The sequence below is a fragment of the Salvelinus fontinalis genome, chromosome 1, assembly GCF_029448725.1.
Source record: "Salvelinus fontinalis isolate EN_2023a chromosome 1, ASM2944872v1, whole genome shotgun sequence".
NCBI lineage: Eukaryota > Metazoa > Chordata > Actinopteri > Salmoniformes > Salmonidae > Salvelinus > Salvelinus fontinalis.
This window is the reverse complement of record NC_074665.1, coordinates 76,991,461-77,003,973: the sequence shown is the minus strand read 5'-3', so window position 1 is coordinate 77,003,973 and position 12,513 is coordinate 76,991,461. Positions and strand designations below refer to the sequence as shown.

At 48.1% G+C, this 12,513-nt stretch overlaps 1 protein-coding gene across 1 annotated transcript in view; it reads left to right on the top strand.

Moving 5' to 3' along the window:
- Nucleotides 1-8,684: 8,684 nt before the first annotated feature.
- Nucleotides 8,685-12,513, top strand: part of LOC129824133 (fascin-2-like) — a 33,650-nt gene continuing 29,821 nt past the window's right edge. Inside the window, exons 1-4 of the mRNA XM_055883930.1 lie at nt 8,685-8,786; nt 10,609-11,252; nt 11,434; nt 11,794-11,875. Of these exons, the coding sequence (XP_055739905.1) occupies nt 8,691-8,786; nt 10,609-11,252; nt 11,434; nt 11,794-11,875 (823 nt within the window). The 5' untranslated portion in view covers nt 8,685-8,690. The remainder of the gene's footprint in view (nt 8,787-10,608; nt 11,253-11,433; nt 11,435-11,793; nt 11,876-12,513) is intronic.

Sequence of the window (12,513 nt, the reverse complement as noted above, 5' to 3'; positions counted from 1 at the left end):
TAGGAAGGAAAGCAAGTGATGAACAAGTAGCCTAAGCAAGTAGGAAAAGGCAAGTACACCAAGAGAGAAACCTGATAGGTGATGGTACAAAATAAGGAAGTTTGCTAGTATTTGAACAGGTTGCCTAATTGAGTGTGTTTTCGTCTCCTATCAAAACAAAGCCAGATTTAGCTTTTTAGGCTATTTCACTTTATCCCTCGCAGTAATCTTTTCACTGTTAAGGGAAGGGACACATATTGATAGGATGTCATTCAGCTTTCTCTATATCTCGCTCTATGTGTTGCCATTTAATTGCAGTGATGATTTAAGGCAGATAACGACCACCTGTTGACATCTTTGAGTTCACTTATGTTTCTGACAGGCCCCATTAAGGAAGCAGAGGGCAATAAAACAGCAATTAAAAATAGTTGAGAGATTCCTACCTTCCCTTCCTGAGCCGCTCAGTCACACAGGCACCAAGTCTGACAATCTTTTTATTTTCTCTAAAAACATATTCTGGTTCCTCAGTCAGGCTCTATGGTAGAATAGCTTAATACTGTCTCTTAGTGGATACAAGTGTAACTACAGCTGTTAGACATGGCTTGAGAGAGAGAGAGAGAGAGAGAGAGAGAGAGAGAGACTATTGATATGGTAAGACTGACAGAGGAGAACACATATCTGCTTTCTTCTATCGTGTCTGTCCCAAAAGTGTATCCCCATGGACAGGAGCAGGGTTTAGGAGAGAGGGATAGAGCGAAAGAGGAGGCAGAGGGATCAGGGCAAAATACAGAAAGAGATGGGCTGCTGTCCGTTGGAAAACAGAGAAAGAGATTGAATGGGGAAGAGAAAGAAGGGGGAGTCTAGAAGGGAGGAAGGAGGGAGAAATCAGAGTGTGAAAAGAAAGGAGAAGAATGACGTAACGATGGAGAGATGGTAATCGGCAGAGAGAAGGAGAGTAAAAGACAGAACAACAGAGGGGTTGTGAGAGAGGACTGGAAGAATTGGTAAGACTGATAGAGGGATGGGGTAAGGAAGAGAGGGTGAGGCTGTTGGAGAGAAATCAGGGAGGAGAGGGTGAGGCTGAGAGAGATAGAGTTAAGGGAGGGTGAGGCTGAGAAAGGGGAAAGAGGAAAGGGGAAAGGGATTGACATAGTATGATAAATATAGGGTTGAAAGAGGGATGTATGGGTAGGGGACGGGAGCACCCTGCAGAACATGGAAATGGTAGAAGAGCACTTTATAGGCTAGAAAAGACTGGGGGCTGTTAACTCTAAAATTGTATTTTTACTCTGTCTCACTCCCCGTCTCTGTCTCACTCCCCGTCTCTGTCTCACTCCCCGTCTCTGTGTCTCTCTCTCTGTCTCTTTCCCCATCTCTGTCTCTCTCCCTGTCTCTGTCTCTCTTTCTGTCTCTCTCTGTCTGTCTCTCTCTCTCTTTGTCTCTCTTTGTCTCTCTCTATGTCTCTCTCTCCCCGTCTCCATCTCTCTCCCCGTCTCTCTCTCCATCTCTCTCCCCGTCTCTCTCCCCGTCCCCATCTCTCTCCCTGTCTCTGTCTCTCTTTCTGTCTCTCTCTGTCTGTCTCTCTCTCTCTTTGTCTCTCTCTGTCTCTCTCTATGTCTCTCTGTCTCCCTGTCTCTCTCTCCCCGTCTCCATCTCTCTCTCCGTCTCTCTCTCCATCTCTCTCCCCGTCTCTCTCCCCGTCCCCATCTCTCTCCCTGTGTCTCTCTACCCGTCTCTCTCCCCGTCCCCATCTCTCCACGTCCCAGTCTCTCTCCCCGTCTCTCTCCCCGTCCCCATCTCTCTCTCTGTCTCTCTCCCCGTCCCCGTCTCTCTCCCCTTCCCTCTCCCCATCTCTCTCCCCGTCTCTCTCTCCGTCTCTCTCTCCATCTCTCTCCCCGTCTCTCTCCCCGTCCCCATCTCTCTCCCTGTGTCTCTCTACCCGTCTCTCTCCCCGTCCCCATCTCTCTCCCTGTCTCTCTCCACGTCCCAGTCTCTCTCCCCGTCTCTCTCCCCGTCCCCATCTCTCTCTCTGTCTCTCTCCCCGTCCCCGTCTCTCTCCCCTTCTCTCTCCCCATCTCTCTCCCCGTCTCTCTCTCCGTCTCTCTCTCCGTCTCTCTCCCCGTCTCTCTCCTCGTCCCCGTATCTCTCCCCGTCCCCATCTCTCTCCCCGTCCCCGTCTCTCTCCCCATCTCTCTCCGTCTCTCTCTCTGTCTCTCTCCCGGTCTCTCTCCCCGTCCCCGTATCTCTCCCCGTCCCCATCTCTCTCCCCGTCCCCGTCTCTCTCCCCATCTCTCTCCGTCTCTATCTGCTCTGTTCTTTCCTTTCTCATGTTTTCTCATTTTCTCTCCCTTTTCCCTGTAATTTTTCATATCCTCTCTCACCCTCCCTCTACCTTCTCCCTCCTTTCTCTCCTCCTCTTCCTCCCTACATCATCCTCCCTCCCTCTCTCCCTCCAGCCCTCCCTCCTCTCTCCTTGGAGGAGGTGTAATGATAGCTATTTGAGTGTCATCAGAGGAGCACAGTTATGGCTTCTAATGGCTTCTAAAGCACCATTCCAGTTGCCACAGTGAACCTGGCACAGCCGCCATCCCACAATAACATCTGGTTGGCCATCGACAGGCGTTGCCGTGCCAACGGCAGCGAGAGCGACGGTACATCAGAAGACGATGACACCCCCCGGCCACAGAGAAGAGCTGATGACGCATGGGATATGGTCCACATGAGGAGGAAATATAATGGGGAGAATTATAATAATATAGTAAATAGAAGCATACTTTTTATTAAATAATATTTATTGTTGTTCAAGTGTGTGTGTGTTTGAGTACGTGTGTGTGTGTATGCGTGTGTGTGTGCTTGAGTACGTGTGTGTGTGTGTGTGTGTGTGTGTGTGTGTGTGTGTGTGTGTGTGTGTGTGTGTGTGTGTGTGCGTGCGTGCGTGCGTGCGTGCGTGCGTGCGTGCGTGCGTGCGTGTGTGTGTGTAACAGGGTTATATTGGTGATTCCCCTTGCCACTTTATTGTTAAGCCAATGTGTTTTTGGTTTTAGTTTTGTCTTGCCTTCACCTACTCAACATAGCATCTTATTGGCTGGTTTGCATAGCTTGTTTACGAGGGGGGATGTTTCAGTTAGAATCGTTCCAATGAACAAGCACCAAACCAGCAGTAAGTTGTTGGTTGCAAAGCACTTTGTACGTCAAAAGTGATTTTTATACTCCCAAGTGATGATTTAAATGTACAATTTATATCAATTTGTTTGTAAATGTTATTCGAACATCACACATAAGATGCAGCGTTTTTTGGTGAATATTTTTTGTGCATTTTGTTGTAGAGAATTTCCGCTAATACTAGCTAGCAAGTTACTGTGTCTGGTGGGGGGTTGTATATTTTGTACAGTGCGTGAGTGCAGAGTTGGATGGTGAGCCGTGCATTGCATGACGTGCAATTTTGTGCTGTTTCTATCAGGTACATTGTTCAAAATATTATATTGTATATTGTAATTGTTGTATTATTTTGGTAACTACATTCCCCAGTGAACAAGCACCAAACCAGTGTGCGTGAGTGCAGAGTTGGATGGTGAGCCATGCACGTGCAATTTTGTGCTGTTTCTATCAGAATAAAGCTCCATGACTGGTGCTACAAGTTGGAGTTTGTGTCGATGATTGATTGTAAACAACGCAAGAAGAGTACTGTTACACGTGGGCGTGTGTGTGTGTGGGCATGTGTGTGTGTGTGTGTGTGTGTGTGTGTGTGTGTGTGTGTGTGTGTGTGTGTGTGTGTGTGTGTGTGTGTGTGTGTGTGTGTGTGTGTGTGTGTGTGTGTGTGTGTGTGTGTGTGTGTGTGTGTGTGTGTGTGTGTGTGTGTGTGTGTGTGCTTCTTGTCCTTGATGAGGGCTCAGGTATGCTAATGTAAGGTTCTGATTTCCAATTCATCTCTATTATTTCCTAGATAAGGAGTATTGAGTTCACCCTGTGTAGACTAGTCACACACACACAGACACACACACAAGCACTCCAGATCTCCTTACCAAGAGGACCAATTGACTTGTCCAGGAAGGAGAACCCAGCGGCTCTAGAAATAGAACAAAGAAATTGGACATCCCAGTCTGCAACAGCAGATGACTGCTAGTTAGAATCTAGTCTGGTGTATTTCTAGTAGGGCCATTTGTGAATAATGCCATAAGTCGGGCCATTTGTGAATAATGCCATAAGTCGGGCCATTTGTGAATAATGCCATGTCGGGCCATTTGTGAATAATGCCATAAGTCGGGCCATTTGTGAATAATGCCGTAAGTCGGGCCATTTGTGAATAATGCCATAAGTCGGGCCATTTGTGAATAATGCCATAAATCGGGCCATTTGTGAATAATGCCATAAATCGGGCCATTTGTGATTAATGCCATAAGTGAATAATGCCCTAGTAGAGGAAACAGATGCTCTCACAGATATTGATAACAACAGTTTGATCTAAATAGACAGATATTACTAAAAAAGATATTGTGAAAACTTCCAGAAACTTCATCTATTTGTCCATACTTGTAATGGATTGAGGCAATTTGTGTCAAGCCGTCAGTGTGTGTAGCAAGAGCTCCCTCTGCTGGCCTTGTTTGGCGCTGACTTGTGATCTGATCTGCTGTCTCATTGACTGATCACTAGTCCATAGACAGAATGGGGTAACGCAGACATGTCACAGGGGCTATAAAGCTGAAGCATCCTCAGAACGTTTTCTCACCTATAAATATGATAGTGGGAGCGTAGCCGCTGGAAGTAGGGGTGCAAGGGTGCTGCAGCCCCCCTGAAAAATCATTAAAACATTTTTTAAATAAATTCACCCAAAAGTAGTGCACTGGGCCTTTAGTAGTCCTGTATCAGCAGACCGATATAACCTTCTGTAGCTTGGGTAGATCATGCACCTTATCTGCCTATGACATGGTTCATATGATTTGTGCTTCTAGCTCCCTCATAGTGGTATGTGTGTATTTGTCCTATTTCACACATAGACAAGTGTGCTCGGGGATTTGAACTAGCAACCTGTTAGTTACTGGCCCAACGCTTTCACCGCTAGGCTACGTACGTGCGTGCGTGCGTGCGTGCGTGCGTGTGTGCGACTGGTCAGTGGGAGGGGTAACTGGTAGTAGATTAGCCAGGTTGGGATCACTGGGAGAAGAAAGGTTAAGGAATGGACACGCCTCTTTACTCTCCAAATCCACTTTATACACACACAAAGGGCCCTACTCTGATCAACACCTCCTTGTTGGTAAAACAGGGGAGAAAAGATGAAGTGATTATTAGTACTCTCACTAATAGTGTCAGCTGTCAAAGAAGCTTACCGATCGCTGCAGCTGTACACAGCCCATCTGTAAATAGCCCATCCAACCAACAACCTACCTCATCCTCATATTTGTCTTTGTTTTCATGCTCTTTTGCACACCAGTATTTCTACTTGCACATCCTCATATGCACATATATCACTCCAGTGTAAACTGTGTAAAATTGTAATTACTTCGCCACTATTGGCCTGTTTATTGCCTTACCTCCTTACTTCATTTGCACACACTGTATACAGATTTTTCTATTGTGTTATTGACTGTACGTTTGTTTATCCCATGTGTAACTCTGTTGTTGTTTATTGTCGCACTGCTTTGCTTTATCTTGGCCAGGTCGCAGTTGTAAATGAGAACTTGTTCTCAACTGGCCTACCTGGTTAAATAAAGGTGAAATAAAAAAATAAAAATAAAAAAAGAATAGTAGCACCAAAACACACTGTTGCCCTCTCTTTCCTCTCTCCCCCCATCTTTCTTTCTCTCTTTCTCAACTTTTTCACCTCCCTCCCTCCTTGTTCCATGGCTTTGCTGTAGCGTAAAGATGAAAGGTTCATGTTTGTTCCATGGCTTTGCTGTAGCGTAAAGATGAAAGGTTCATGTTTGTTCCATGGCTTTGCTGTAGCGTAAAGATGAAGGGTTCATGTTTGTTCCATGGCTTTGCTGTAGCGTAAAGATGAAAGGTTCATGTTTGTTCCATGGCTTTGCTGTAGCGTAAAGATGAAAGGTTCATGTTTGTTCCATGGCTTTGCTGTAGCGTAAAGATGAAAGGTTCATGTTTGTTCCATGGCTTTGCTGTAGCGTAAAGATGAAGGGTTCATGTTTGTTCCATGGCTTTGCTGTAGCGTAAAGATGAAAGGTTCATGTTTGTTCCATGGCTTTGCTGTAGCGTAAAGATGAAAGGTTCATGTTTGTTCCATGGCTTTGCTGTAGCGTAAAGATGAAGGGTTCATGTTTGTTCCATGGCTTTGCTGTAGCGTAAAGATGAAAGGTTCATGTTTGTTCCATGGCTTTGCTGTAATGTTTAGGTATTTAGGAATTGGAGAAGAAAAAGGATGTCACGCAGCCCTAGGACCTCACTGTGATCTCAGGGTGGAACCTTTTTAATCCAAAGATGTGCCTGTTTAAGGGACGTGCTGATCAAACGTGCTCCTGGCCAAGAAGGAATCTGGAATGTGAATAAAGGGAGAGGTGAGAAAGGAGAGGAAGAAAAGGAGAAGAAGAACGGAAAAGAGTGAGACCGTGGGAGACAGAAAGTGACAGACCGTGGGAGGCAGAAAGTCACAGACCGTGGGAGGCAGAAAGTGACAGACAGTGGGAGGCAGAAAGTGACAGACAGTGGGAGGCAGAAAGTGACAGACCGTGGCAGGCAGAAAGTGACAGACCGTGGGAGGCAGAAAGTGACAGACCGTGGGAGGCAGAAAGTGACAGACCGTGGGAGGCAGAAAGTGACAGACCGTGGGAGGCAGAAAGTGACAGACCGTGGGAGGCAGAAAGTGACAGACCGTGGCAGGCAGAAAGTGACAGACCGTGGGAGGCAGAAAGTGACAGACCGTGGGAGGCAGGAAGTGACAGACCGTGGGAGGCAGAAAGTGACACAGCGTGGGAGGCAGAAAGTGACAGACCGTGAGAGGCAGAAAGTGACAGAGCGTGGGAGGCTGAAAGTGACAGACCGTGGGAGGAGAAAGTGACAGACCGTGGGAGGCAGAAAGTGACAGACCGTGGGAGGAGAAAGTGACAGACCGTTGGAGACAGAAAGTGACAGACCGTGGGAGGCAGAAAGTGACAGACCGTGGGAGGCAGAAAGTGACAGACCGTGGGAGGCAGAAAGTGACACAGCGTGGGAGGCAGAAAGTGACAGACCGTGGGAGGCAGAAAGTGACACAGCGTGGGAGGCAGAAAGTGACAGAGCGTGGGAGGCAGAAAGTGACAGACCGTGGGAGGAGAAAGTGACAGACCGTGGGAGGCAGAAAGTGACAGACCGTGGGAGGAGAAAGTGACAGACCGTGGGAGGACAGAAAGTGACAGAGCGTGGGAGCCAGAAAGTGACAGACCGTGGGAGAAGAAAGTGACAGAGCCTGGGAGGCAGAAAGTGACAGACCGTGGAAGACAGAAAGTGACAGACCGTGGGAGGAGAAAGTGACAGAGCGTGGGAGGCAGAAAGTGACAGACCGTGGGAGGAGAAAGTGACAGAGCGTAGGAGGCAGAAAGTGACAGAGCGGTAAGAAGAGAGGGAGAGAGATGAAGAGGTGAATGAGAAGGTAAGGACCGTAAAGCTGGGTGTATCTGGCTGACTGACTGACTGGCTGACTGGTTGGAGAGACAAAGGAGAGACAAAGGGAATGATTGAGTGGGAGGCAGACATTGAGGGAGAGAGTCATTGAGTGAGACAGAGACAAAGGGAATGATTGAGTGGGAGGCAGACATTGAGGGAGAGAGTCATTGAGTGAGACAGAGACAAAGGGAATGATTGAGTGGGAGGCAGACATTGAGGGAGAGAGTCATTGAGTGAGACAGAGACAAAGGGAATGATTGAGTGGGAGGCAGACATTGAGGGAGAGAGTCATTGAGTGAGACAGAGACAAAGGGAATGATTGAGTGGGAGGCAGACATTGAGGGAGAGAGTCATTGAGTGAGACAGAGACAAAGGGAATGATTGAGTGGGAGGCAGACATTGAGGGAGAGAGTCATTGAGTGAGACAGAGACAACGGGAATGATTCAGTGGGAGGCAGACATTGTGGGAGAGAGTGAAAGAAGAGGGGAAGGATACATTAAGGGAGAAGGGGAGAGGTAGTCTGAAAGAGGGAAGTTGTGAAACGAAAGGGGGAGAGGTAGTCTGAAAGAGGGAAGTTGTGAAACGAAAGGGGGAGAGGTAGTCTGAAAGAGGGAAGTTGAGAGAAGAGAGGGGCAGAGGGTGACGTCACTAGTTGGATTGCAGTGTTGAGTCCTACTAACTACTATAATCCTGATTAGGGAAAAACCTAAGGGAAAACCCCAGGAGCCCTGAACGACAGAACGAGAAAGAAGGAGTAGAGAGAGAACGACAAGAGTCTCTCAACCACCCAGAGAGAGACAAGAGGAGAGGAGACAGAGACAGAATAAGGATTCTTTTTAATCTGAGAATTAGGAGAGTAGGCATCACAGAAACTACAGAAAAGGAACCACATAACCACAGTAAGTAGATTATTCATCTGTGTAAAAAAAATTTTTTAAAGACTGCAGAGAAGCAGGAATTTGTAGTCTCTGCATTACATAGCTACTTTCTTCATTGATTTCTTCTCATATTTCATTGCCTCATTCTGCCGACCCCTCGTACCTCACCTCTCGCCATACTCTCGTCATTACCCTATAACCGCCCTCTCCCCTTCCTCCCCTCTCCCCCTCTCCAGGTCAGGATGCCCACTAACGGAACAAACTGTCCACTGAAGCTGCAGTTTGGTCTGATCAATCATGAGAGTTGCTACCTCACCGCAGAGGCCTTTGGCTTCAAGGTGAGATACCTCATCTGACACAGCTTAGTCTTACTGTGTTCCTGTCTAGACTGGTGCCAGTCTGGTCTGCTTTAGCCAAGTCCTTTGTCCTTTTCATGCCAGAGAAGAGTAGATGCCAAACAAGTTTGTCTAAAGCAGGAAAGAGTTTGAAAGGAGGAAGACAGGAGAAGAGGGTAGGACGGAGGGAGACAAGTGGAGCTATTCCCAGTGCTCTGTTTGACAGTGATCTCTCCTCCATCTGTAGAGCTATTCCCAGTGCTCTGTTTGACAGTGATCTCTCCTCCATCAGTAGAGCTATTCCCAGTGCTCTGTTTGACAGTGATCTCTCCTCCATCTGTAGAGCTATTCCCAGTGCTCTGTTTGACAGTGATCTCTCCTCCATCAGTAGAGCTATTCCCAGTGTTCTGTTTGACAGTGATCTCTCCTCCATCTGTAGAGCTATTCCCAGTGCTCTGTTTGACAGTGATCTCTCCTCCATCAGTAGAGCTATTCCCAGTGCTCTGTTTGACAGTGATCTCTCCTCCATCAGTAGAGCTATTCCCAGTGCTCTGTTTGACAGTGATCTCTCCTCCATCTGTAGAGCTATTCCCAGTGCTCTGTTTGACAGTGATCTCTCCTCCATCAGTAGAGCTATTCCCAGTGCTCTGTTTGACCGTGATCTCTCCTCCATCAGTAGAGCTATTCCCAGTGCTCTGTTTGACAGTGATCTCTCCTCCATCTGTAGAGCTATTCCCAGTGCTCTGTTTGACAGTGATCTCTCCTCCATCAGTAGAGCTATTCCCAGTGCTCTGTTTGACAGTGATCTCTCCTCCATCAGTAGAGCTATTCCCAGTGCTCTGTTTGACAGTGATCTCTCCTCCATCAGTAGAGCTATTCCCAGTGCTCTGTTTGACAGTGACCTCTCATCCATCTGTAGAGCTATTCCCAGTGCTCTGTTTGACAGTGATCTCTCCTCCATCAGTAGAGCTATTCCCAGTGTTCTGTTTGACAGTGATCTCACCTCCATCAGTAGAGCTATTCCCAGTGCTCTGTTTGACAGTGATCTCTCCTCCATCAGTAGAGCTATTCCCAGTGTTCTGTTTGACAGTGATGGCTCCTCCATCAGTAGAGCTATTCCCAGTGCTCTGTTTGACAGTGATCTCTCCTCCATCAGAGTTATTCCCAGTGCTCTGTTTGACAGTGATCTCTCCTCCATCTGTAGAGCTATTCCCAGTGCTCTGTTTGACAGTGATCTCTCCTCCATCAGTAGAGCTATTCCCAGTGCTCTGTTTGACAGTGATCTCTCCTCCATCTGTAGAGCTATTCCCAGTGCTCTGTTTGACAGTGATCTCTCCTCCATCAGTAGAGCTATTCCCAGTGCTCTGTTTGACAGTGATCTCTCCTCCATCAGTAGAGCTATTCCCAGTGCTCTGTTTGACAGTGATCTCTCCTCCATCGGTAGAGCTATTCCCAGTGCTCTGTTTGACAGTGATCTCTCCTCCATCAGTAGAGCTATTCCCAGTGCTCTGTTTGACAGTGATCTCTCCTCCATCAGTAGAGCTATTCCCAGTGCTCTGTTTGACCGTGATCTCTCCTCCATCAGTAGAGCTATTCCCAGTGCTCTGTTTGACAGTGATCTCTCCTCCATCAGTAGAGCTATTCCCAGTGCTCTGTTTGACAGTGATCTCTCCTCCATCTGTAGAGCTATTCCCAGTGCTCTGTTTGACCGTGATCTCTCCTCCATCAGTAGAGCTATTCCCAGTGCTCTGTTTGACAGTGATCTCTCCTCCATCAGTAGAGCTATTCCCAGTGCTCTGTTTGACAGTGATCTCTCCTCCATCAGGTGAATGCATCGGCCCCCAGTCTGAAGAGGAAGCAGGTGTGGACGTTAGAGCAGGACTCCCAGGTCCCCCAGGTGGTTTACTTCCGCAGCCATCTGGGCCGATACCTGGCCTCCGACAAGGATGGCAAGGTCACCTGCGAGGCCGAGGTCCAGAACACAGACTGCCGCTTCCTGATCGCTGCCCAATCAGACGGCCGCTGGGCACTGCAGTCTGAACCCTATCTGAGGTTCTTTGGAGGTTCCTGGGACAACCTGTCCTGCTTCACCCAGGTGATCACAGAGGCGGAGCTGTGGGCAGTACACCTGGCGCTCCACCCGCAGGCCAACCTGCTCAGTATGGCCCGCAAGCGCTACGCCCACCTGTCACCCCGCAACGGCGAGATCACCGTGGACCGGAAAATTCCGTGGGGCGTGGCAGCGCTCTTGACGCTCGTCTACCTGGATGGGAAGTACCTGCTCAAGACCTGTGACAGCCGTTACCTAGTCAACGATGGGAAGCTGTCAGCGGAGAGCGGTAGGGGCACAGGGTACACACTGGAGCTGAAGTGTGGGAAGCTGGCATTTAAGGACTGTGAGGGGAAGTTCCTGAGTCCCATGGGCCCCACGGGGACACTGAGGTCTGGCAGGTGCAGCAAGCCGGGGAAGTGTAACGGATGTGAAATGGCTAGCTAGTTAGCGGGTACGCGCTAGTAGCATTTCAATCAGTTACGTCACTTGCTCTGAGACTTAAGTAGTGTTGCCCCTTGCTCTGCAAGAGCCGCGGCTTTTGTGGAGCGATGGGTAATGACCGTGCTTCGTGGGCAACCGTTGTTGATGTGTGCAGAGGGTCCCTGGTTCGCGCCCGTGTCGGGGCGAGGGGACGGTGTAAAGTTATACTGTAACATTGATGCTGTTGACCCGGATCACTGGTTGCTGCGGAAAAGGAGGAGTTTGAAAGGGGGGTGAGTGTAACGGATGTGAAATGGCTAGCTAGTTAGCGGGTACGCGCTAGTAGCATTTCAATCAGTTACGTCACTTGCTTTGAGACTTAAGTAGTGTTGCCCCTTGCTCTGCAAGAGCCGTGGCTTTTGTGGAGCGATGGGTAACGACGCTTCGTGGGTGTCAGTTGTTGATGTGTGCAGAGGGTCCCTGGTTCGCGCCCGTGTCGGGGCGAGGGGACGACGTAAAGTTATACTGTTACAGAAGGACAAGCTGTTTGACCTGGAGGAGAGCCACCCTCAGGTGGTGCTGATGGCAGCCAACAGTAAATATGTGTCTATACGGCAAGGTAAGACATACACCACATACACAGTAGAGGAAACACAGTATGAACATGTGCATCACACACACATAAATATACAGTACACACCTCTTACATTGTCTTTCTGTTTTTAGTTTTTCACTCTCTCTCTCCTCTCTAAAACTACTCTTACAACTGCTACACACTTCAACTACTGCTACTGCTACTACTACTCCCACATAATTCTTGTACCACGTAATGCCTACTGTGGTAACTGAGCTTTCAGATGTACAGGAAATACATTAGTGGCCGTATTGAATATGCATGGACCCATACCACTGCCACTCGATAGGGATGTTTGACAGCCGATAGGGACTGTTCCATAATTATGGGTAATGTAGTTTTCAGGTTCCTTATCTTGTCATATTGCCTGAGGTTGGATGTTTCCTCGAAGACCAGATGAACACAGTTGATATGGTGTCGGGTGTGTGTGTGTGTGTGTGCGAGTGTGCATGCGTTGATTGATTGTTCTGTTTCTAACATTCTATTATTGTGTTGTTATAGGGCTTTTAGTAGTAAAATTCCACTGCTTCCTTACAGTAGCTTAAAGGAATATTTTAGGATGTTGGCAATGAAGCCCTTTATATACTTCCCCAGAGTCAGATGAACTTATAGATACCATTTTT